The sequence below is a fragment of the Salmo salar genome, chromosome ssa20 (assembly GCF_905237065.1).
Source record: "Salmo salar chromosome ssa20, Ssal_v3.1, whole genome shotgun sequence".
In the NCBI taxonomy this organism is placed as follows: domain Eukaryota; kingdom Metazoa; phylum Chordata; class Actinopteri; order Salmoniformes; family Salmonidae; genus Salmo; species Salmo salar.
Window position 1 is genome coordinate 30,857,991 of NC_059461.1, and position 27,545 is coordinate 30,885,535.

General features: G+C 43.5%; 1 protein-coding gene across 2 annotated transcripts in view; it reads left to right on the forward strand.

Annotated features, from left to right (window-relative positions):
- The window catches only part of LOC106580416 (ras GTPase-activating-like protein IQGAP1), an 83,993-nt gene that overhangs the window by 11,346 nt on the left and 45,102 nt on the right, over positions 1-27,545 (forward strand). The window contains exons 3-10 of one of the 2 annotated variants that reach the window (XM_014161454.2): positions 13,095-13,251; positions 15,132-15,209; positions 17,569-17,645; positions 20,955-21,022; positions 23,756-23,869; positions 24,127-24,305; positions 24,976-25,063; positions 25,286-25,488. In XM_014161454.2, the coding sequence (XP_014016929.1) occupies positions 13,095-13,251; positions 15,132-15,209; positions 17,569-17,645; positions 20,955-21,022; positions 23,756-23,869; positions 24,127-24,305; positions 24,976-25,063; positions 25,286-25,488 (964 nt within the window). The remainder of the gene's footprint in view (positions 1-13,094; positions 13,252-15,131; positions 15,210-17,568; positions 17,646-20,954; positions 21,023-23,755; positions 23,870-24,126; positions 24,306-24,975; positions 25,064-25,285; positions 25,489-27,545) is intronic. The other variant, XM_014161455.2, reaches the window with a different exon arrangement.

A 27,545-nucleotide genomic window follows, 5' to 3' on the forward strand; every position in this document is an offset into this window, starting at 1 on the left:
ATCTGACCATGATTCTATCCTCCTGATTCCTGCTTACAAGCTAAAATTAAAGCAGGAAGCACCAGTGACTAGATCAATAGAAAAGTGGTCCGATGAAGCAGATGCTAAGCTACAGGACTGTTTTTATAGCACAGACTGGAATATGTTCCAGGATTCCTCCAATGGCGTTGAGTACACTACATCAGTCATTGGCTTTATCAATAAGTGCATCGACGACGTCGTCCCCACAGTGACCGTACGTACATACTCCAATCAGAAGCCATGGATTACAGGCAACATCCGCACTGAGCTAAAGGCTAGACCTGCCACTTTTAAGGAGCGGGACTCTAACCCGGAACTTTAAGAAATTCCGCAATGCCCTCCGACGAACCATCAAACATGCAAAGCATCGTATCGTACTACACCAGCTCTGACGCTCATCAGATATGGCAGGGCTTGCAAACCATTATAGACTACAAAGGGAAGCACAGCCGAGAGCTGCCCGATGACACGAGCCTACCAGACGAGCTAAACTACTTCTATGCTCGCCTCGAGGCAAATAACACTGAAACATGCATGAGAGCACCAGCTGTTCCCGGAAGACTGTGTGATCACGCTTTCCGTAGCTGATGTGAGTAAGACCTTTAAACAGGTCAACATTCACAAGGTCGCAGGGCCAGGTTACCAGGACGTGTACTGCGAGCATGCGCTGACCAACTGGCAAGTGTCTTCACTGAATACCAACATGTTTTAAGCATACCACCATAGTGCCTGTGCCCAAGAACACTAAGGTAACCTGCCTAGGTAACCACTACCGACCCATGGCACTCACTTCTGTAGCCATGAAGTGGCATTTTATCATTATTTTATTAATGAAAGCATAAAGATGCCATTGTAACTAATAATGTAGTTTTAAAGTTTAGTGTAAAGAATTTTTAATACTGTTTTATCAAAACCAATCACAACTTATTTTTCTATAAACCAATGTAGTCTTTTCCTGAGAGCTCTGAGCGTGCTGTACCTGATAGTGAACCACTTCCTGTCGTCTGTATGAAGGCACCCAACGGAACAGGAAGCCTCTCCTCTCGTGTTCTCACGTGCTGTTTTTGGGACTGCCCACCACACCTCTGCAAGCAACCCAGAATAATCACACCAAAACTTAATCTGCTAAAGCTGTACCATGGTGACATCACCAGTCAGCAGGTGGTTTAAACACTTCTAGCCTCTATGTGTTGAGGTCAGAGTTTGCTGTGCAAAGGATCATTTATGACAGGGATCATCAACTAGATTCAACCGTGGGACTTTTGTTTTCTTTTTCTTGAGCGATGGTTGGGGGCTGGAACATAATTACAAATAATTTGTAGACTGCAAATTCAACGCAAGAAGCCCAAACAGATATAATGTTTGACTAAAACATAATCAGTTCAAACCTTGGTTACATTTGTACATGATCAAGTCTCGTCTCTGTTATGCGTGGGAATACTTGAGAACAGATTTCTTAAATTAAAATCACTTGGAGCTGATTTTTTTGTGTTTTTTTACAGTCTTATTGGACAAATAAAACCATTTTGAGGAACCCTGATTTATGACCTTATTGGTGTCATCCATCTCTGTCTGTTAAAGTATAATAGGGATTCTGGTGACAAACTAGCACTCAGCAACACCACTGACTTCCTGTCTCTCTCCTCTGTCGCTGGTGAAGCCTCTATTCTGGGAAGCTTGTCATCTGGGATTAGGATTATGGTGCTGGCTGCTAATTAGGCTATTAGTGAATATTAGTGACTGAGTCAGGCAGTGCGATTAGGACCCGTCTAACTCTGCTTCCACTCTGGGGTCAGGAGTCACAGGCACAGGGCAGGCATGCAGCCCCAGTCTTGTCGGCCCTTCAACAGCTCCCGGGAGAATGGCTTGATTGGAACAGCTAAACCATGCTGCTTTTGTCTTCTCTGGTAAATGGGGTTAATGCCCTCTGAGTATCTGTCTGGACTTTATTTCTTAATTTGCATTGATAATACACCTGTGGTTTACAGGTATGATATGATAACACACTGGTAGCTCACAAGTCACAGCCTTAACAAAAAACAAAATGTAGGCCTACCTCCGTTTTAACCAAGCTGTAGTGCAGTGACTGGCCTTGACACTCGTTGACAGGCTCATTGGCGGACTTTGTACCTGTAGTACTGAGTAAACAATTTGTTTGCTTTCTCATGTTTTTTGATAGGGTGTCATTTTTGGAAGTTACATTTTTACCCTTACTACCCTTCACTTCATTTTAATTTTAATTTTACCTTTATTTAACTAGGCAAGTCAGTTAAGAACAAATTCTTATTTTCAATGACGGCCTAGGAACAGTGGGAACTAATAAAGTTTTAGTTCCATTTTTACAAGTGGGGCAAAATGTTATTTAACATTTGTCAGATCTTTGGTCATTTAGTTAGTCGAAACAACTTAGCTCCTGTAAGTTAAGTTATCTGATCAAACATGCAAAAATACCCTTAGTGTCACCAGTATCACACAATCTCATAACATGTGAGCTCTCAAAGGCAGGCTTACTGTGCACATAGTAGAGTAACACAAAGGGTACAAATGGCGTTACTGTATATGGGTCTGTCTATAAATAATGGAGTAAATGTGGTTTGAAACAAAAATAAAAAGGATTTTCATGCAGTTCCATATGAAAATGTACCCATAACTCCACCTATATTACAACATAGGTCTAGGACTATACATCCTTTAAGCAGGATTTATACAGACATTGGCATGTCAAATTCAAGGACTTTCAGGGACTTTTTCAAGCACTTAATTGTAATTTTCAAGGACCTCAATGTGTAGTACAATTGTGTAATTGATATAATTGTACATAGGGCCTAATATAGAACCTCACCCCTCCCCCCAAAAAGCATGCAAAAAGTGTCAAACAAGTAGGCCATTACCACTTTTTAACGATAATAATAAAATGTATGCCTTGCCAATGCACAGAAAATCAAATTATTATTACATTCAAAAATATGTGACAATAATGTGGACATTGCCTGACTAATTTGATTTTTCTGTAGCCTATGTGGCCGACGCAGGCACACATACTAAAACCATGAATAGCGGTAACATTAATCTCACCATTTGAATCTTGCCATCACTGTTTTTATAATTAGAAAGTGACCAAAAACCAGGTTCCTTTTTTAATGGAAGGGTTTGTATGGACATCCAAGTTTGAAGCCAACATTAGATGTTGTTGTCCTCATAATAACCTCACGTGGTTTTACCGCAACAGAGTAGCGCTACACCTTTCATTTGAAGCAGCGGGAAACAAACTAAAGTGGCCATATCTCTCATAAAAACTGATCAAAAATGAAATCACAGATAATTATGAGGGAGCAGGAGAACTCAAAACAATAAATTGGCTACAATAATTGCATGGATTTTCTACACAATTGAGTCTATCCTTCACAATTGCGCACAGTAGACTTGGTGTCCAATCCGACGCACAAAAACATATGAAAACGTGAACATATTACCTTGATGCCTTCTCTGTTAAATCTAATGAGACCCTGCTGTAAATCAAGCAGACAACAGATAATCAACAACAATTCACTAAAGATATTAGATCCAATGTGGATCCATACACAACTGTCTTCACTGGCGTAATGAATGAGACACCAAAATATTCTGGACATTCCTTGTGAACACCTTTTTTCCAGCTCTTTATTGCATGCGATGCAACATCTCAACAGTTGTTCGTTACTTGACTGTCATTAGGAAAATTCCGTCCCAGATCAGATGATGATGTGTGACAATATCACTGCGTTACTAATCAGCTGGACACCAAATGCATATCCAACAAGTGTTATGCATAATTATTGAACAACCACATTAATGACAGTATCGATTTTCGGTTGTAAGTATCGAGGTAAGGTGACTCTTTCGGTTAGAAGCATTCGATTTTGCAATCACATTTATTTTGGATTTATGTGCCCATGAAAACGGTTTTCACCCCGTAACATAAGGAGACACTGTCACGTCCTGGCCAGTAAAAGGGTTAATTGTTATTGTAGTTTGGTCAGGACGTGGCAGAGGGTATTTGTTTTATGTGGTTCAGGTTGGTGTGTTAGTTAGGAGGGCGTTTGATTTATTATTTCCGGGTTTTGAGTTATGGTCTATGTTTATGTATTTCTATGTGTAGTCTAGTGAGTGTGTTTCTATGTTGAGTTAATTGGGGTGGACTTCCAATTGAAGGCAGCTGTTTGGTGTTGCCTTTGATTGGAAGTCCTATATTAGTTGGGTGTGTTTTGTCTTGTATTTGTGGGAGATTGTTCTGTGTTTAGCCTTGTGCCTTGCCAGACTGTCTGTGGATCGTTCGTTCTCTTGTTTGTTGTTTTTGGTGTTCATTTTGATTTAATAAATGTTCAAAATGAACAAACACAGTCCTGCTGCATTTTGGTCCTCCTTCACCGACGATAACCGTGACAGAAAACAAAATGTTAAGTCTCAAGGTTTTGCTTGCCTGAGGTAGAGTATCTCATGATAAGCTGTAGACCACACTATTTACCAAGATCTATATTTTTCGCAGCTGTCTATTTACCACCACAAACTGATGCTGGCACTAAGAGCACTCAACGAGCTGTATAAGGCCATAAGCAAACAAGAAAATGCCCATCCAGAGGCGGCGCTCCTAGTGGCCGGGGACTTTAATACAGGGAAACTTAAATCTGTTTTACCTAATTTCTACCAGCATGTTACCTTTGTAACCAGAGGGAAAAAACTCTAGACCACCTTTACTCCACACACAAAGACGCATACAGTGGTTCCTCCTTTAAAAGTTGCAGAGTACTGTGGCACAGATTGCATGGTGCCGCAGAATTCTATGGCACGTTATTTAAGTGTGAACCACTGGTACCATTAATGCTAGTTAGTCCTGGTTTGACCACCAGAGGACATCTTTGAGAAGCATTTGATAGCCTTCAATAATGGCTGTACTAGAGAATGCGTACACGTGGGAGACCGGAGTTCAATTCCCTGACGGGGAGGAAGGAGTAAGCTGTCCTTGTAAATAAGAATTTGTTCATAACTGATTCCATATGTGTTATTTCATAGTTGTAATGTCTTCACTATTATTCTACAATGTAGAAAATAGTAAAAAATAAAGAAAAACCCTGGAATGAGTAGGTGTGTCCAAACTTTAGGTCGGTCTTCTGTGCGCGGCTCTGCGGCCCATCCCGTGCCCCCTGCCCTCGTGCTTTGAACCTCGCGCGCTTTCAGTGGATACAGCTGGAGAACTGCAAGGCAGTCCCATTGTGCGCCACTCGGGAGCCATGACCAATATATATATTGTCCTGCTAATAACAGGGTTAATAATATATCTGTGAATATCCAACAGGCTTTCATTAAATTCAAAATTAATAATCACTTTGTTAAAAAATAAATATTTTGGAGATTTTGTTTTCAAATAAAGTAAAATGAGCGAGGAAAAAGGCCATCCTTGAACATGGGGTGAGACGTTTGTAAATAAAGCCAGTTTGTTATTAAAAATGATTTATTTCTGTTTTTAGAGGGAGAAAAACCTACAATCATCTCATGGGTCTCCCAGTCGAGGGCGGCACAGGTATGCAGTGTCTTAGACTGTTGCGCCACTCAGGCGCTGTACAATGTGACTGGTCGGGAGTGGCCTACAGTACTACAGTAAGAGCAAAATAATCCTAATAAAATAATAACCTTAGTGTAACAACAGTTTTAGTAAGTAATACTAAAGTCGTGCACAGTTATCAGTTTCTATTTAGGTTTATGCTGCCCATTCATTGTCAGTTAGATACACAGTAGGACCCAAAAGCATAATCAGTGCTCTAACTCCCCCTTGCGCTGGTCTGGAGCAATGAAGTAGTGACGCAGGGTATCGTACTAAACCACAAATTACCTCTAAGTCCCGCGGCGTAAGCTCGCAACTCCTGGCCAACATCCGGTGAAATTGCAGAGCGCGAAATTCAAACTACAGAATTATAAATATTTAACTTTCATAAAATCACAAGTGTAATACATCAAAATAAAGCTGAACTTCTTGTTAATCCAGCCGATCTGTCAAATTTCAAAAAGGCTTTACGGCGAAAGCACACCATGCGATTATCTGAGGACAGCGCCCCGCATACAAAAGCATGAAAAAAATATTTCAACCAGGCAGGTGCGCCCACGAAAGTCAGAAATAGCGATATAACAAATGCCTTACCTTTGATCTTCTTCTGTTGGCACTCCAAAAAGTCCCAGATACATCACAAATGGTCCTTTTGTTTGATAATGTCCTTTATATCTATAAAAACTCTGTTTAGCTGGCGCGCTTCAGTCAATTATCCACCCAGTTTCCCTCCATCAAAATGCATAGAAAATTAATCCCAAACGTTACTAATAAACTTTTCCAAACAAGTCAAACAACGTTTATAATCAAACCTTAGGTACCCTAATACGTAAATAAATAATAAAATTTAAGACGGAGAATCATTATTGTCTTTACCGGAGAAAAATACCAAAGAACGCGCTCTCATTCACGTGCTTGGAAACACTACAGCCAAAATGGGAGCCACCTAGAAAAACTACAATTTCTGACTCATTTTTCCAAAAAACAGCATAACTCATTCTAAAGACTGTTGACATCTAGTGGAAGCCCTAGAAACTGCAATCTGGGAGGATTTCGCCTTATAATAAAAGTGACAGCCATTGAAAACAGTGGTAGTCTGAATTTTTTTTTTTTGGGGGGGGGTTTGTCCTCGGGGTTTCGCCTGCCATATCAGTTCTGTTATACTCAGACATAATTTTAACAGTTTTAGAAACCTTATAGTGTTTTCTATCCAGTACTACCAATTATATGCATATCCTAGCTTCTGGGCCTGAGTAACAGGCAGTTTACTTTGGGCATGCTTTTCATCCGGACGTGAAAATACTGGCCCCTACCCAAGAGAGGTTAAAGGAGGAACCTCTGTACAAAGCTCTCCCTTGCCCTCCATTTGGCAAATCTGACCATAACTCTATCCTCCTGATTCCTGCTTACAAGCAAAAACTAAAGCAGGAAGTACCAGTGACTCGCTGGTCCGAGAGTCCTTTAGGGTGCCTTTTGGCAAACTCCAAGCGGGCTGTAATGTTCCTTTTAATGAGGAGTGGCTTCCATCTGGCCACTCTACCATAAAGGCCTGATTGTAGGAGTGCTGCATCAATGGTTGTCCTTCTGGAAGGTTCTCCCATTTCCTCAGAGGAACTCTAGAGCTGTGTCAGAGTGACAATCGGGTTCTTGGTCACCTCCCTGACCAAGGCCCTTCTCCCCCGATTGCTCAGTTTGGCCGGGCGGACGGCTCTAGGAAGAGTCTTGGTGGTTCCAACTTTTTCCATTTAAGAATGATGGAGGCCACTGTGTTCTTGGGGACCTTCAATGTTGCAGAAGTTTTTTGGTACCCTTCCCCAGATCTGTGCTTCGACACAATCCTGTCTCGGAGCTCTACGGACAATTCCTTCAACCTCCTGGCTTGGTTTTTGCTCTGACATGCACTGTCAACTGTGGGATGTTATATAGACTGGTGTGTGCCTTTCCAAATCATGTCCAATCAATTGAATTTACCACAGGTGGACTCCAATCAAGTTGTAGAAACATCTCTAGGATTATCAATGGAAACAGGATGCACCTGAGCTCAATTTCGAGTCCCATAATGAAGTGTCTGAATACTTATGTAAATAAGGTATTTCTGTTTTTATTAAATTAGCAAACATTTCTAAAAGCCTGTTTTCACTTTTCATTATGGGGTATTGTGTGTAGATTGCTGGGATTTCAAAAAATAAAATCAATTTTAGAATAAGGCTGTAAGACTGATAACGATGTGGAAAAAGTCAAGGGGTCTGAATACTTTCCGAAGGAACTGTAGCTTTTTTTTGCAGATTATTATCAATGACTTATCAACAGCTGTAACAAGTTGTCCTGCATAGGAAATCCTCACTGGTACCCTAATTTATAGAAAGACCCATATAGGCTAGTAACACTTGGCCTGGCTAGCAGTTTAGTTTAGGCTATTGTGGACTGGTCACTGGTGTGGGATTTCTCCATTTGTCCTAGAGAGCAGTAGGCTAATATTAGGGCTGGGAATTGCCAGGGACCTCACGAAACGATATTATCACGATATTTAGGTGCAGATACGATATGTATTGTGATTCTATATGTATTGCAGCTCGATACTGCAATTTTGATTTTCCATACGTATTGCTCACTATATGTCTGCTGCAAAGATGAGAGAGCATGAGAGAGCATGAGAAAATCAGTAATGGAAATAAGTGCTGAAAACATGTTGGCTCACTATTTAAAAAGAAGATTAAGAGCAACTACCTAGAAGAAGAAAAAAATTGCGATATCGTGATATGCAACTATCGACCACCCACCCCCGCCATCGCATCACTAGCTAATATAGTTTAGCCTGGCCACAGGTCTAACAGTACCATTTATTTATTTTTTACAATATTTGGACTAAGGCGACCTGCAAAAACGTTTAGGTGGCTCGCCCAAGGATTACAATGGCAGAAAAATCTCAGACAATAACAGGAAAGAGTGGCTGAGGAGTTTTAAATACTGTTGTTGGAGCTGTGCTTCGCCATGCGGCTGTATACAACCAACCACATTGTTTCACTCCCGGAAGTGCAGCTTCAGAGGCTGGAGAGCTTTGTTACTGACTGAGCCAGGATGTTCTTCTCCCCTCGTTCACTTTACCTCACCCTGGTCCTCTTTTTCTTGCTTGGTTTCTCTCTTTCCTTCCACCTCTCTCCTCATTTGCTTATGTAATAATACACTTTCCCTCTTATTTTCATCTATGATTTAAAACGGCCACAATGGTGTGTCACTAAAGCCTTCCCAGCCTTGTGGCTGTACACTCTTGCGTTTCCCCTCCTCCACTACTTGAGCGCTAGCCAGTACAGTAGGCCGGCCCTCTCTCCAACCCATGCAACCAACTCTCATCAAGTGCTCACTGTGATCAGGTGGACATGGCATGGTGTGCTGTTATCTCTATCGGCCACCCACACAAAGCCCTCTGTGCCTCCAGTCACACCGCCTCTATTCCAGATTGGGATTTGTTATTGCGTTTTTTTTTGGCAAGGGCAGGCCTGGTTGTGTTTGTCCTGTAGTCCCCTGGGCCAGTTCAGTAGCCACAGCGCTGCAGTGTGTAGAATGTGGCCGTGGCACTGTTCCAAGATGGTAGATTAATGTCAGGTAGCGTTAGTGCAGAAGTATGCCGATCTGACACAGCGGATCTGACTGGGGTGCCGATCTGCCACACCACTCAGATTCTTCAGGCCTGTTGCACTAATTTCCCACTTTCCCAGGCCATTATGGCTCAGCATGGCAGCATTGGACCAACTGATATCTAGGCCTGTATTCACAGTGTCTCCAGAATAGGACTGCGATTCTAGAATAATAGTGAAGACATCAAAACTATGAAATAACACATATGGAATCATGTAGTAACCAAAAACGTCTTAAACACATTAAAATATATTTTAGATTCTTAAAAGTAGCTACCCTTTGCCTTGATGACAGCTTTGCACACTTTTGGCATTCTCTCAACCAGCTTCACCTGGAATGCTTTTCCAACATTCTTGAAGAAGTTCCCACATATGCTGAGCACGTGTTGTCTGCTTTTCCTTCACTCTGCGGTCCAACTAAGCCTAAACCATCTCAATTGGGTTGAGGTCAGGTGATTGTGGAGGCCAGGTCATCTGATGCAGCACTCCATCACTCTCCTTGGTCAAATTGCCCTTATACATTCTGGAGGTGCAATGTAGAAAATAGTAAAAATAAAGAAAAACCCTTGAATGAGTAGGTGTGTCCAAACTTTTGACTGGTACTGTACATGTAGAGTTGCTTTTTCTGTGTCTGTCAACATCCTCTCATGTTTTCTTTGACTGGTACTGTACATGTAGAGTTGCTTTTTCTGTGTCTGTCAACATTCTGTGTCTGTCAACATCCTCATGTTTCGTTTGATATCAGAAAGCCATTGATTTGCCATAATACTGTTTGCTGTAATAAAATGTCCTTATGTACTGTAGAATCTTGGCATTCACGAGCAGGGTTTTGGTGAAGAATCACATCACTTTATAATTTTAGCAACCCTCCTTAGCAAGATTGTAGAACAAACAAAGGACCTTACAATGAATGGCAGATGCAAGGAACTGATCATTCTGCAATGAAACTCTACAATGAAGTTAGAGTTCACCCAAATTTCAAAATTACGTATTGGTTTCCTTACCCTGTAAGCAGTCTATGGACAAGATATGACAACAATCCATGCTTTAGTTTAGCTTCCCTGACACTGTTTCCACATGCTACCATTTTAGCATTTGTGGCACAAATCCCATTCAAGTCATGGGACCGATATTAGCATTTTTCTATGCATCATGTTTAAGTCCTCTGACTTTCTTGAGCTTCACAATCAATTTGACATACTTTCTGATGATTTGGACGTGTGAAAAATTATAATATCGGTCCCATGACTTGAATGGGATTTGTGCCACAAATGCTAAAATGTTAGCACGTGGAAATGATGTCAAGGAAACTAAACCAAAGTCATACCTTGCCCATAGACTGCTTAAAGGGTAAGGAAACCAATGCGTCATTTTGTAATTTGGGTGAAATATCCATTTAAATGAATCAATCAACATGATGGGGTACCATGGACTGACTTGCCATAGTAACATCATGTTTGTTGTGGTTGTCCACACAGAGACAGTAAGTGCTGACAGAGGAGAGGGAATGGTGTGTGTGTTGGGTTCAATGTGTTGACACGTGTTGTCTCTGCTGTGGTGGTTCAGCCTACAGACAGACTGTTTTACAGATGACTTGTCATTAGTGGTTGCATGGAGGAGGGTAGGCCTGATGGAATGAGCAGGACAGAGGAGGCCTGATGGAATGAGAAGGACGGAGGAGGCCTGATGGATGGAGGAGAGGAGGCCTGATGGATGGAGGAGGGGAGGCCTGATGGAATGAGCAGGACAGAGGAGGCCTGATGGAATGAGAAGGACGGAGGAGGCCTGATGGAATGAGAAGGACGGAGGAGGCCTGATGGATGGAGGAGGGGAGGCCTGTTTTAAAAAAATGATGTATTATCATGAATGAAGTTGGACTTTACTGTGACTTTAATAATAACCTCTAACACCCTGTGTGTGTTGAACACCCCCCCCCCCCCCACACACACACACATTTTACAAGGAACTCACTTGTGAAACAAATCTTACTGTAACATTTTATAGGGAACTTAACATTATTCTCAACTGACACTTCACTTGCTGCAAGGTTCAACATCTAAATGGCTGGTTTCAGTTCAGCTTTCAAGGGTTTGTATGATTACTGGGGTAACGAATGCAACAGATGCATTCATATTGTAAATTTAAGCTTGATCTCTTTTCTCTCGCTCTCCCTCTGAGCACATGCATGACAATTTGTCTTACAGGGTTTCACTCATCTTGACTCAAGACCCAGAATCACATATTGGCCTACTGTTGAGTTCGTTGAGGACCAAACCCTTGTTCCCTGCCCCATATACTCCTGAACAGTTTACTCTTATGCCCCAAATAGTCTTCTATTAAACAGTTTACAAAAACCTAATGTATTGCCAAAAGGCATGCCTCTCCAACCCCCCTACACTGGTATGTTGGACAGTGAATGTGGGAGCTGGAACAATGGCCTCTTCTCTCTGGGTCAGTACCAGTCTATTAACACCACAGACCGAGAGGGTTTATCATCCTCAAGCATGTCAGTCAATTTATAGACACACTGACATGTGTTATGTTATGTCAGTATACATTGACTGACTGAATGTACAGGTTGATTGTGTAGTCTAATTCCTTAGATTAAGATTAGTGACTGGATGCACAAACCAGCCAGTCATGTGAAATACTGTACAGTCAATATAAACTCAAACCAGCTGATGGCGCTGTTTTGATCTTGGATTTAGAGATTTTGTAACAGTTGTGGGACTCCTTAATGACCCTTCGACCTGTGCCTTTCACTGAAGGCTTGATGTCATTTTTGTGACTTGCACGTGCCTCTCCAGGTGTGTTTGTGTGCACACTTAGTATATTGTGAAATTTAAACCACTGCCACAGTCCTACAATACCTAATCCTTCAATACCATGAAATGTCAGGAAGCAAGGAGGATTCCTGCGGATGCAGACATGGACTTAAATAAAGCATGTAGCCAATATACAGAAAGGTGGCCAGTTTTAAAAAAACGTTTTATTTTTTTCTTGGTGACGACTGAGGATTGGGTTTTGTCCTGTGGACCATAAGACCTGAAGTGACTCCCAACAACCGCCAGAGGAACTTTAGGAGTTAGCCTAGGTCTACTGCTGGTTTTCCCTTGACCGTGCTGCTCCTTCGGTAGGTACAGGGAAAGCCAATATTGACTTATGTGGTGCTAGCGTAGGCGGCTTGTCAGTCAGCCCGGTAATAGCTCACATGCTCTTAGATCGCAGATCAACACGGGGCAAGGTGATGGACAGACCAAGGTTCTGTTTGTTTATATCTGCTTGTATCCATGACGACAGCTTTCATATTGAGAGAACTGTTAACTTGAAGCCAAGGAATGAGCGGGCAACAGGTTCAAAGAGTCAGACTTTGGTCCAAACATTTGCGTTTTGTTATCCATAAGCTCCTCAAAGATGATGAACATATGATGCTAAATGAACCTATAATGTTCTGGGATTGGTGTCTCTGCTAGTGTTTACCTGGCCTCACAGTTTACATAGGCAGGACGGGACCCGACAACCTTCCTAACAAATCATCCAAAGGAAACGCTGGTCTGTTTTTATAAAAATAACCCTGTGTTATTCTGTTGTGATATCAGTGTCTCTTCCCTATTGCTCCATATGAATGACTGGAGAGCTGTTGCCATTTTGTTGTGAGATCAGTTTCTGTTCCAGTCGTCTCCATATAAATGACTGAACAGATGTTGTCATCATTAGAATTAGCAGAACGGGCATCCCCATTCAGTTCAATTATGCCATAATGGGTGGACTGGTGGCCATTATTAGTGTCCCCATAGGAGCAAAGCAGGAAGTATATATTTTGTTCCTTTTCTGAGATCAGTGTTTGTGTGTATACCCAGGTGGATGGAGGCGTGTGTAGAGGAGGAGCTGCCCTCCACCACAGATCTGGAGGAGGGTCTGAGGAACGGAGTCTACCTTGGAAAACTGGCCAAGTTCTTTGCTCCCAAGATGGTGTCTGAGAAGAAGATCTATGACGGGGACCAGGCCCGCTACAAGGTGACCTTTGTCCTCATATTGGAAAGATCTGGTACCGCAGGATACTCCAAGTTAATTGACACTTTTTCAGATTATGAATTTAACTAGGCTACAGAGTAAAACTGTCACAGACACAGGATCACAACTGGGTGGCAGTGGGTGCTATCTAGTTCCTCCTCCCCCACACCCCACCTCTATCTAGTTCCTCCTCCCCCACACCCCACCTCTATCTAGTTCCTCCTCCCCCACACCCCACCTCTATCTAGTTCCTCCTCCCCCACACCCCACCTCTATCTAGTTCCTCCTCCCCCACACCCCACCTCTATCTAGTTCCTCCTCCCCCACGCCCCACCTCTATCTAGTTCCTCCTCCCCCACGCCCCACCTCTATCTAGTTCCTCCTCCCCCACACCCCACCTCTATCTAGTTCCTCCTCCCCCACGCCCCACCTCTATCTAGTTCCTCCTCCCCCACGCCCCACCTCTATCTAGTTCCTCCTCCCCCACGCCCCACCTCTATCTAGTTCCTCCTCCCCCACGCCCCACCTCTATCTAGTTCCTCCTCCCCCACGCCCCACCTCTATCTAGTTCCTCCTCCCCACGCCCCACCTCTATCTAGTTCCTCCTCCCCCACGCCCCACCTCTATCTAGTTCCTCCTCCCCCACGCCCCACCTCTATCTAGTTCCTCCTCCCCCACGCCCCACCTCTATCTAGTTCCTCCTCCCCCACGCCCCACCTCTATCTAGTTCCTCCTCCCCCACGCCCCACCTCTATCTAGTTCCTCCTCCCCCACGCCCCACCTCTATCTAGTTCCTCCTCCCCCACGCCCCACCTCTATCTAGTTCCTCCTCCCCCACGCCCCACCTCTATCTAGTTCCTCCTCCCCCACGCCCCACCTCTATCTAGTTCCTCCTCCCCCACGCCCCACCTCTATCTAGTTCCTCCTCCCCCACGCCCCACCTCTATCTAGTTCCTCCTCCCCCACGCCCCACCTCTATCTAGTTCCTCCTCCCCCACGCCCCACCTCTATCTCGTTCCTCCTCCCCCACGCCCCACCTCTATCTCGTTCCTCCTCCCCCACGCCCCACCTCTATCTCGTTCCTCCTCCCCCACGCCCCACCTCTATCTCGTTCCTCCTCCCCCACGCCCCACCTCTATCTCGTTCCTCCTCCCCCACGCCCCACCTCTATCTCGTTCCTCCTCCCCCACGCCCCACCTCTATCTAGTTCCTCCTCCCCCACGCCCCACCTCTATCTAGTTCCTCCTCCCCCACGCCCCACCTCTATCTAGTTCCTCCTCCCCCACGCCCCACCTCTATCGAGTTTCTCCCCCCCCCCACCTCTATCGAGTTTCTCTCCCCCCCACCTCTATCGAGTTTCTCTCCCCCCCACCTCTATCGAGTTTCTCTCCCCCCCACCTCTATCGAGTTTCTCTCCCCCCCCACCTCTATCGAGTTTCTCCCCCCCCCACCTCTATCGAGTTTCTCCCCCCCCGTCTATAGGGTTTCTCTCCCCCCCCACCTCTATCGGGTTTCTCCCCCCCCACCTCTATCGGGTTTCTCCCCCCCCCCACCTCTATCGAGTTTCTCTCCCCCCCACCTCTATCGAGTTTCTCTCCCCCCCACCTCTATCGAGTTTCTCTCCTCTCCCCCGCACCTCCATGGCATCATAAAGGAAATGTCTAATCCCAGATCCAACGCAGACAGCCTCACTTCCTGTCAACCATCTCCCATGTTAAAAACAGCAACTGTGCGGACACAACACACGAACACACTCTCCATCTTTCCGTGTGCATGCACGTCCTTGCATGCGTGCGATTCCTACCAAAAACATGCTATTTCTGATACACAACAGACTCAGTTGCAGGGATCTAATATTTCTGTTTGTCTGTGTTTGTCTCCAGTGCACAGGACTTCACTTCAGACACACAGACAACACAGTGCAATGGCTACGGGCTATGGAGTCTGTAGGGCTGCCTAAGGTATGACTAACACACGCGCACACACACACACTGCCCAAGTCCCTCCTACCAGAGGCATACAGTATCAGAACCTTGTAGTAACTGGTTCACAAGGCTGTTTTATGGATTTTACTAAGTCAAATGACAGTGGACCAGGTAAATGAAAGCATGCTGTTTGTTCTACTGCGTCCTTATGGAACACCTTATTGTCATGCCATGTGATGGTAACACTGGAATCACTCAGATACATGTTTGATGATGATCAATCAATGAATTATTCTGTTTTGTGGGAAGCAGTACACTTACCAAAGGAGAATCTTTAGGAGTAGACAGACAACCAATGATATGATACATTGTTTATTCATATGGTTATTATAGCCTCATCTTCTCATTATTGATTGATTAAAATGTTTCACTATTTATTTTAATTCAAAATAATGATCAGGGTAGGGGAATAGGTACGACATGCCAGCAACAAACGCTGACACTACACATCCAAGTATATTGGACCAAATTATGAAAGACAAGAATTGTCCTTTGAATTCTGTAAAGTCATTGTGGAAGAGGTGAAAAGATGATTGTTGTCTATCAACAATGACAAGCCACCGGGGTCTGACAATCTGGATGGAAAATGACTGAGGGTAATAGCAGACGATATTGACACATCTTCAATTTAAGCCTATTAGAGAGCATGTGCCCTCAGGCCTGGAGGGAAACTAAAGTCATTCCGCTACCCAACAATAGTAAAGTCCCCTTTACAGGCTCAAATAGCCGACCAATCAGACTGTTACAAACCCTTAGTAAATTCTGGATTTTTTGTTGTTGACCAGATACAATGCTATTTCACAGTAAACATATTGACAACAGACTTTCAGCATGCTTATAGGGAAGGACACTCAACAAGTACAGCACTTACACAAATGACTGATGATTAGCTGAGAGAAATGTATGGATGGGGGGGCTGTCTTGTTAGACTTCAGTGCAGCTTTTGATATTATCGATCATAGTCTGCTGCTGGAAAAACTTGTGTTACGGCTTTACACCCCCTGCTATAATGTGGATAAATAGTAACTTGTCTAACAGAACAAACATAATCCAGGTAGAATCAGGAATTTCCCAGGGTAGCTATTTAGGCCTCTTGCTTTTTTTCAAATTTTTACTGTCCACATGCCACTGGCATTAAGTAAAACCAGTGTCTATGTATGCGGATGACTCAACACTGTACACGTCAGCTACTACAGCGACTGAAATGACTGCAACACTCAACAAAGAGCTGCAGTTAGTTTCAGAGTGGGTGACAAGGAATAAGTTAGCCCTTCTTAACACTATCAACAAGGCAGGTCCTACAGGCCGTAGTTTTGTCACACCTGGACTACTGTTCAGTCGTGTGGTCAGGTGCCACAAAAAAGGACTTAGGAAAATTGCAATTGGCTCAGAACAGGGCAGCACGACTGGCCCTTGGATGTACATAGTGAGCTAATATTAATAATATGCATGTCAATCTCTCCTGGCTGAAAGTGGAGGAGAGATTGACTTCATCCCTACTTGTATTTATGAGAGGTATTGACATGTTGAATGCACCGAGCTGTCTGTCTAAACTACTGGTACACAGCTCGGACAACCATGCATACCCCACAAGACATGCCACCAGAGGTCTCTTCACAGTCCCCAAGTCCAGAACAGACTATGGGAGGCACACAGTACTACACAAAGCCATGACTACATGGAACTATATTCCACATCAAGTAACTGACGCAAGCAGTAAAATTAGATTTAAAAAAACAGATTAAAAAAACACCTTATGGAACAGCGGGGACTGTGAAGCAACACAAACATTGGCACACACACACACACACACACACACACACACACACACGATAACACGCGCTATACACACATATACACATGGATTTAGTACTGTAGATATGTGATAGTGGTGGAGTAGGGGCATGAGGGCACACAGTGTGTTGTGAAATCTGTGAATGTAATGTTTTTAAAATTGTATAAACTGCCTTAATTTTGCTGGACCCCAGGAAGAGTAGTTAATGGGGATCCATAATAAATACAAATAGGTTTCTTCACTGTTGTTTACCACTACTGTTCCCTTTTGGGAAACACATGGACATCCACAGCAGTCAGCCAGGTAGGTGTATGTACAGTGAGACACACTGACAGGCAAGAATTACATCACCCAAAGGTGTGTGGCAGTGGCCAGGAGGATACAGAGGAATAGTGTCAGACTGCTTCAGGTTGAAAATGAGCTGACAGTCTGAAAGATGTATTGTGCTCGCTGTGCCTCTTGGCTGCTGCACTGTGCAAGGTATCAGGAGACGTTAATGAAAGACCCATGACTGATGCCTCCTCTGGTTGCTACTTTCAGATATTCTATCCTGAAACGACAGATGTGTACAATCGTAAAAACATGCCCAAGGTGGTGTACTGCATACACGCATTAAGGTAAGACGGGGAGCATTCCAACACAAGGTGGGTTTTCTATCTGACTCACCCCCCATTAGGCTTACTGCTCAGTGCTTACTGCTCAGTGCTTACATCATGCCTCTTACTCTTTGTCCAAAACACACTAGAATATTTCTTGTTTCTTGACTGCACTTTATATTGTGTAGGAGACCTACGTTTTTAGCTCTTCTTCTGATGTTTGAAGAGCCCTAAAAGCATATCACATAATATTAATGTCTAAATGGGACTTGAGGATCATTTTGAAAAAGCTAACAATGTGTGAAACAAGAGAAGTGAAGATGAATGGAGGAAAATGGTAAAAGATGACATGAAACTAGTATCGGTTGTTTCAGTTTATGGTTAAGACATGCTATTTACACGATTCATGGAACGAAGGTGTGGCAATATGCAGTCATTTCCCAAGCTTGCTGTTGTTTTTGTGTGTATGTATGGATATCGTTTGCGCATGCAATGCTAGGTACAGCCTCAGAACTGATAGGTGATTTCCTGTATACATTGAGTCATTTCCTGCCAACAGACTGCTTCAATTTGTAGGCTTCCTCGTGCCATTTAGTGTCTCCTTTGACAATGTTCTCTTGAGTCTACAAGAGACCACAATGATGTCATTCTCACATAGTATCATCAGGCTCTGTAAGGAAAGCCAGATGTTATATTGGGAGCTGAGGATGGTAGAAGGGCCTGTCTATCACTCAACTTTTTAGTTTTTAAATTAATAGCCCCCTCACTATATTTTAATGTGAAGCCTATTTTCTTATGTGCAGTCAGTGTTGACTCTGACTCCTAACTTTCAGTGAGCATTGAAATACCTGTTATATGAAGAGGAACTGGAATAGGTTTATCTGAGATCATGTTCAGAGGGATTTTTCTACACAACCTCAACCTCAACCTCAAGCGTTAGGCTTTCTGCTCTATATGCATCACACACCCATTATAGCCTATATGACGTTGTTATTGCAGGTTCACACAGGGACGGAAGCTATACTGTTACACTGGCAACACTAAAGTGCCTATAAGAACATCCAATAGTCAAAGGTATATGAAATACAAATCGTATAGAGAGAAATAGTCCTATAATTCCTATAATAACTACAACCTAAAACTTCTTACCTGGGAATATTGAAGACTCATGTTAAAAGGAACCACCAGCTTTCATATGTTCTCATGTTCTGAACAAGGAACTTAAACGTTAGCTTTCTTACATGGCACATATTGCACTTTTACTTTCTTCTCCAACACTTTGTTTTTGCATTATTTAAACCAAATTGAACGTGTTTCATTATTCATTTGAGGCTAAATTGATTTTATTGATGTATTATATTAAGTTAAAATAAGTGTTCATTCAGTATTGTTGTAATTGTCATTATTACAAATAAATGGGGGGGAAAAAAATCGGCCGATTTAATCAGTATCGGCCTTTTTTGGTCCTCCAATAATTGGTACCGGCATCGGCGTTGAAAAATCATAATCGGTCGACCTCTAGTAGACACACCCCTGTTAACATCTCTAGAAAATAAACAGCCTATAACAGTGCTTCCCAACCTTTTTCGGTTACTGTACTACCAAGTACATTTTGCTCTTCCCAGAGTTACCTTGAAGTACCCCCTTGTGCATTTGACCAGTAAGCCTATGGTCTCATGAGTCATCTCAAGTACCCCCTGTGGATAGGCCATGTACCCCCAGGGCTCCTAGTACCCCTTGTTGGTAAACACTGGCCTATAAGACAGGCCGGCCTATACTGAGTTGCATCCCAAATGGCACCCTTTCCCTATTTAGTGCACTACTCTTGACCACATCCTAAATGGCACCCTTTCCCTATTTAGTGCACTACTTTTGACTAGTCAGTCAGCCAGTCAGTCTCCAGTCTCACCTCAGAGCTGCTATCATAGTGTGGTGGTGCTAGTAGAAGTAACAGATCTGTAGTGACATTTTGTCATTGTGTGAAGTCAATGGTGTCACTGTTAGTGTCTGGTTTTGTACTGACTGGTTTTATTCCAGACCCTGTGTTCTGTGACCACATTGACTGTCATGTATACAGTACACATACACTGTCATGTGTACAGAGAAGAGTGGTTTGTAATGTATACAGTGCTTGACTTGGACTGAAATAGGTGCTGGTATCATTTTGGGTGCCGTTACTGTTTAGGTGCAGGAACTCCACAATACTTTTAGCCAGTATTTTATGAAGTGCAGGAACCCAAGCAGCAGAACATTTACGGTGCTGCTATTCAGTACCGCTAAGCTCCTGCCCAAGTCGAGCACTACTCGTACAGTATATCCATCTGAATATGACAGAGAATTGGAGTGAATGCGTTAACTAGTTGACTTGTTTTTTTTCTCTTTGAGCTGTTTGGTCATGGCCCATGAGGGCAGGCTTCCTTCCCTGCCTGTGCGCGCACACGTGCTCTTCCTTCCTGGCAGTGCGGTCTAACCCCCATTGGGAGCCAGGGTAGGGAATAAACTCTAGCTCTGAGGAGAAGTAGACACACTGGGCTAGTGAGCCTTTGTTGAGATTTCAGTGAAGTGGAAAAATAGAAAGGCAACACAATAGAATGGAAACGACATAATAAACCTTTGGCCTTCCCTCTGTCTTAGCAGACTTTAAACCCCTCAGGAAGACACCCGTACCCCTGTAGCCCAATCTATAATTCATGCCCACTTATCAGGAACCTGCTGGCAGATGAAAGTTTAATGCAGTTTCCAGCCACCTGTTTGTTTCAGGCTAACTGGGCTCAGTACAGTCAGTGCAGTTGGCTTGTCAGTATTCTGACTGCTGCTTTCTCTGAGCACATATTGCTCCCCTGTGGGGAAAAGGGGGAATTGCAGTTTATTGGGCCGACGTTCTCCTCGCTCAGTCTGGAGAAGATGGATGTTTCAAGGTCCCCTTGGGATGCATCCTTCCTTCCTCACTTCCTTCAAGTTGTCACTTATCGGACTGACATGCTTTCATAGGTGGAAGCAATACGGTGGGTCCCTTGCTGACCCAAGGGCAAGAGGAAGGAAGGATGCATTTCTAAAGTATTCAAGCAAGGGAAAAGTGTGGATAGATGCAGATGTTAGTAAATGATGTTTTCCCTGACCTCTGAGTTATTGAATAAACATAGCCACATCTTATCCACCACTTTAGTACCCTTTCTTCCTAACCACTAAATTAAAGTTCTGAGTGCTTCATACCGTTCCGTCCCAGGCAGTTATTCTCCAGGATACTTGAAGCAAAACCTGACTAGAAGTAGCTCTACTAAATGACCAAAATGAAATGGAAATGTAACATAACCTTGTGTTTTATTCCAGCTTATACCTGTACAAACGGGGCATTGCACCACAGATCCAGGACCTGCTGGGGAAAGTGGCCTTCACAGGTAAGAAAGACCAACCTACAGTAGCATTTTACCAGGCTACACTAGTGTTTTACAAGGCTACAGTAGCATTTAATCCACCAGCTCTTCTATTCCAGCATGATAATTAGAGATCTCATAAGAGCCATAGCTTGAGTTCACCCTGTACTTTAAAATCAACACATAGTGTTTTCCTCTGTCTGGCACCAGCCTGGTTATGATTGAATGCTGGGTGCTTGAACCCATAGGAACAGTTGCTGTGCGAACCTGCAAGTAAGCATTTCGTTGGACAGTGACTAGTAAAACTTGAAACTAGTGTATAGAGGTACTACAGTCTAATGAACTTGTTGCATTGAGCTGACTGCTCCAGAATGAACACTAACATCACATACAGTGTTGTAGTGAAGGAGGAACTGCTGTAGTAATTACTACCTCTCTGTGAAACTAAAGGAAAACATGAATACTCATTTAGTCTTGCTTGCAAAAGTGTTTGTGTGTGTGGAATTAGAGCCTAAAGGGGGGTGGTAATGACAGATAATTGGTGCTCTTGTTTGGGTTTGATTGAAACAGAACGTCATCATTCGCACCTAGCTGCATGTTCAATTCGATAAGCACTGTGGAGATCAGTATGATATACTGTGGTTGTGAGTGAAGTGGGAAGGACCCACCACTTGTTTTATCTGGATGAATAACTGCAACATAACACTTACTCATAAAAAAATACTTTAACCTTGATCGATTGCTATCACTGACTGAAGTTATTCACTTGTACTCCAACGCCTTAAAAAATAAAGTGCACATTTCACCGACAAGATATACACCGAGTGTACAAAACATTAGGAACACCTTCCTAATATTGAGTTGCACCCCCATTTTGACCTCAGAACAGTCTCAATTTGTTGGGTAATGGACTCTACAAGGTGTTGAATGCATTCCACAGGGATGCTGGCCAATGTTGACTCCAATGCTACCCATAGTTGTCAAGTTGGCTGGATGTCCTTTGGGTGGTGAACCATTCTTGATACACACGGGAAACTGTTGACCCAGCAGCGTTGCAGTTCTTGACACATTCAAAATGGTGTGCCTGGCACCTACTACCATACCCTGTTCAAAGGCACTTACATCTTTTGTCTTGCCTGTTCACCCTCTGAATGGCACACATACACAATTCATGTCTCAAATATCTTGAGACTTAAAAATCCTTCTTTACCGGTCTCCTCCCCTTCATCTACCCTGATAGAAGTGGATTTAACAGGTGACATTATAGCTTTCACCTGGTCAGTCTGTCAATGTTCCTAAGGTTTAGTATACTCGGTGTATGTTATATGAAAAGGTGGACAATATCAAAGTACTGTAGGCTAATATGACTGAAATAGATACAGTGCATTCGGGAAGTATTCAGACCCCTTGACTTTTTTTTGTGTGACGTTACAGCCTTACGTGTATCCCGTCGTATGTATACTGTCCAACTAAATGCTTACTTGCAGGTTCCTACAGCAACTGTTCCTACGGGTTCAAGCATCCAGCATTCAATCAAAACCTGGCTGGTGCCAGACAGAGAAGAACACTACGTGTTGATTTTAAAGTAATCAACACGTGGTCACTCTGACAGAGCTCCAGAGTTCATCTGTGGAGATGGGAGAACCTTCCAGAAGGACAACCATCTCTGCAGCACTCCACCAATTAGGTGGAGTGGCCAGACGGAAGCCACTACTCAGTAAAAGGCACATTGCAGCCAGCTTGGGAGTTTTCCAAAAAGCACCTAAAGGACTCTCACACCATGAGAAGCAAGATTCTCTGGTCTGTTGAAACCAAGATTGAACTCTTTGGCCTGATTGCCAAACGTCACGTCTGGATGAAACCTGGCACCATCCCTACAGTGAAGCATGGTGGTGGTAGCATCATGTTGTGGGGATGTTTTTCAGCAGCAGGAACTGGGAGACGAGTCAGTATCGAGGGAAAGATGAACGGAGCAAAGTACAGAGAGATCCTTGATGAAAACCTGCTCTAGAGCGCTCAGGACCTCAGATTGGGGCGAAGGTTCACCTTCCAACAGGACAACAACCTTAAGCACACAGCCAAGACAATGCAGGAGTGGCTTCGGGACATGTTTCTGAATGTCCTTGACTGGCCCAGCCAGAGCCGGGACTTGAACCCGATTGAACATCTCTGGAGAGACCTGAAAATAGCTGTGCAGTGACTCTCCTCATCCAACCTGACAGAGCCTGAGAGGATTTGCAGAGAAGAATGGGAGAAACTCCCTAAATACAGGTCTGCCGAGCTTGTAGTGTCATACCCAATAAGACTCAAGTCTATAATTGCTGCCCAAAGGTGCTTCAACAAAGTACTGAGTAAAGGGTCTGAATACTTATGTAAATGTGATATTTCAGTTTATTTGTAATGTGCAAAAAGTTTGTGCTTCATCATTATTGGGTATTGTGTGTAGATTGATGGGAAAAAACTATTTCATACATTTTTGAATAAGGCTGTAACGTAACAATGTGGAAAAAGTCAAGGGGTCTGAATACTTTCCGAGTGCGCTGTATGCCAGTCATGCAAAGCAGAAGTCACGTGTTGATGACATTCCTTACTGTAAATACTAGCTTACGAAAACAGCTTAATTTCACTGTGTTACTTTTCTCCAAAGCGTCTTGATGTTCTACATTTTGCCAGTGAATTAGCAGGCCCCTCTCCCAGGGGTGTCGAGGTTTCCTGCTGTACCAGTCTGGTTGTATTGTGTTCTTGTCTGTCCCCCAGAGGAGGAGATCAGTAACATGCGGAGCGAGCTGGAGAAGTACGGCATTCAGATGCCAACCTTCAGCAAGATAGGAGGCATCCTGGCCAACGAGCTCTCGGTGGAGGAGGCAACCTGTGAGTAGTACAGTACGCTGTTCCATCCACTGGAGACCACATGTCTTCTGTCCTGCTCCTGGAGAGACCCATAGGGTGTCCAGGGTTTGGTTCCAGCCCAGCACTAAAACACCCAATTCAAGTAATCCAGCCTTTGATGATTAGTTGAATCAGGTGTGTTAGTGCTGGGCTATAACAAATGTCTGACCTCTCATAGACAGACATACAGACATGTTTACTGCCAAGTGGTACTCATTCTTGCTGGTGTCCCTCCCCAGTGCACGCTGCTGTGTTTGCCATCAACGAGGCGGTGGATAAGGGTGAGGCGGCTGTGACCATAGGGACATTGAAGAACCCCAACGCTATGCTGAGGAACACTGGGGAAGAGCTGGCCCAGGACTACCAGGACACTCTTAGCCGGGCCAAGGCCAGCAAGGAGCTCCAGGCCTCAGGCAGGGTGAGGAACTCCCAAACGCTCCCTGATGTTGCCCTTTCCACCCAAGAGGCACCCAGAAGAAGGCTGTCTTTTGACCAGTGACCTATGGGTCCTGAGTCCTGGTAGAAGTTTCAAAACTGACCTTGGAACAGCATCTTGATCCTGTTCTGAACAGAAATAGTATAGTATTAGAGTCTTGTCTGCAGTGAATACCACCTGAAACACCCAGCAGCCCTTGCCATGACATTCCAGTGGCTGCAGCATCAGCTGAACTCCCACTACAACACTTGTCTTCCCACACCAACTGGTATCTTTCCTCTCATACTCCTCACTAACTCTGTGTAAACATGACCTGCTGTGTTAAATTACACATTATTTCAGCAAAGTCATGATCTTACATCTAAAGTTAATATGATGGCCAGATTGTCAATAGTTTTAGCATGACGGTGTGTTTTAGTTTCAATCATAGTAGTAATGACTGGATCGGAATCTATGGAATGGTATCGAGCACATCAGACATGCTTTCCATGTGTTTGATACTATTCCATTTACCTCATTCCAGACATTATTATGAGCCGACCTCCCCTCAGCAGCCTCCTGTGGTTTCAATATGCACAAAATGTAAAAACCTTAAGAATGTATGTTTATAGTCCGTCTAACACAATGCTTTTTCTCCTGTCTCCCTGCTCAGCGCTCGTCCATAGCCACAGAGGAGAGAGATGTTTATGAGGAGCTGCTGACCCAGCAGGAGATCCAGAGCTGCGTCGACCTTGTTAACAGTAACTACCGCCACTCTTAGACCTCAAAAATGTGTATTCTGAACATCTAGGATAGGCCTTCAGGATGTGTCTGGTAGATCTTCTACCTTTTCCACAGCCGGTTTGAGATCTTATGTCAAAACAAGGCGTTGGTCTACAGGTTTGTGGCTGAGGGTTGATTTATTTGGGATGTGTCCAGTCTGTCTCCGTCCAACCCCTGCTCCCTCATGTCTGTCTCTCCAGCCCAGATGGCGGTGCGGCAGGTGAACCAGGCCATCTCTGCCCAGAATGAGGCTTCTCTGCTAGTTGGCCTCAAGGTGCTGGCCCTGGGGCTGCTGGGGGTCCAGGAGGCCAACTCTCACTGGTACCTTGAGCACTTCACCTCCTACTGCCAAGTCCAGGCTCGGGTCAGTAAGGACAGTGGTCAAATGGTGGATGCACGTCTAGTAGGTTGGCTATACCATATGGCTAGGGGCTACACTAGTTCATTTAGCAGACAAGATTTGCTTAGAATTCCATTACATTATTTTATATTATTTTGTAGTATGAAGAATACAATTGAACATAGCTCAATGAAATACAAAAGGATATTTTCTCCAAATGATTTCTGAGGGATTTCTGAGGGAGTGCGTACATGCGGCTATTCTGTGTTGAGCGGTTAACAAAGAAACTGAATCCTCCTATATGCTTAATTTATAGTTATTTATGCAACTTTAGTTGTGATTCAAACGTTGGGCTATATGTTTTCATTTTTAATACATTCTAAGGCTGCATGATGTGACCTAATGATGATTTGAAAAAAGTTGCACGAAAGGCATGAGCTCTGCTTAGTGTCTTGCGCAGGCTGTACACACTACATCAGTCTCTCATTCACAATTTGACAAGCACTTGACATGCCTTGATTTTCCTGGCGACATCCCCCTTGTGTGGCTGTAATGCCCCCTAAAAAAATCCATGCCTTTTGCGGCCAATGGCCGTTGTGCCCTTGGGCTGAATATAATCATTATAATTCCCTTCTCCCGGCTGCATGCTCCGAAGCACCTCGCACTCAGATGGCTCTCTCAGATATCTCAATTCTTATTAGCCAATGCCCGTCATGTGATCGGGTCCTTCTCACAGGCATCTCAGCTCCGAAGTAGACTACAAGGGAAGACCGACACATCGGGGACAGTTGTGTGGGATGCGATAGATCCCAAATTAATACAACCACTCGCATCAAAAAAACGTTTAAAAGCAATGAGACTGATGCAACAGATCAGAAAGTTTAGCTTAAAATGTTGATCAGCTATTAGGCTGTTTCTTCACTTTATAAGCGCAGCAATGTACACATGGTAGTAGGCTATAAGCGCAAATGTTCTAAAATGCAATCAATTAGCGGGAAAACACCATTCTCAAAAGTGACTGTAAATGCGATTATGCATGTAATGCTTTATTATAAAGGTGCATTTTTATGGTGAAAATCATGTTCCCCAAACTTGAAGCTCACGCACCGCTTATGTATGCCAGTTAGGCTCTACACCGGTTGTAAAGCAGATTAATGTGCTTCATATTAAGAAGTTATTTGGCCCCTCTAATTGTAATACAAACCTTTTCAAAATATATAGGCCTATGGGCTAGGCTACATGAGGTGTGCAACTATCATTTGAAAAACTCACCAAAAAAAAGACATGCTCTGTTTCTTGCATTACTGCACACAAGCTGGGCATCATTCACAAGATATAGCCTATCACTTGTGAATGATATATATTAATATTGTCACGCATCACACTATTCTTGATTTAATCTTGTCTTTACATATATTATTTAGTATATGTGTGAAATAAGTTTTGATTTAGAATGGACCATTATCATGCACCTGTCTCGGAACAAGGGCAGGGTATAAAAATACTTGTCATCTATACACTTAAATAGCAAATTGAGGACACTTTTTTCATTGTTCATTATTCACGCCAGCCAGGTAGGCTATACTCCTGTTGCAAAGTAATGTGTTTAATATTAGGAAAGTTGAGAAATAAATATAGTAGGCCTAGCAAATAGAAAGCTGATGGGATCCTCTTTTTAATAGAGTCCATCAAAACTCTGAAATGTTGCGCAACAAGAGCTCATGGGCTCTCATGAAGTGTTTGATTAGATTTTCGAATACATTTGCATTGATGTCAGAGTGATGAGAGGGACAATAGAGTGCTGAGTACCAGGCAGTTAGCAAGTTTGGTAGGCTACTAATGACCAGCTGCAGCATCAGAGCTTGGAGAAGCCTAGTTATCGTGACTAAACGGACACGTGGAATTTGACTGCGTCATGACTCGAGACCGCCGGTGTGGCGGTAGTATGGTCACCATAACAGCCCTAGTAGGGGATATAAGGTATCCCATAAAAATAATTGAGAATGCCTACACACTGTGTGTTTGCCTTTAAGAGCATAAGATGGCAGTCTTAATTCATTAATGCAAGTTGCGTTAGTGTTACAGAACCCAGAATTTTCTATTGAATTGAACTTGTCACT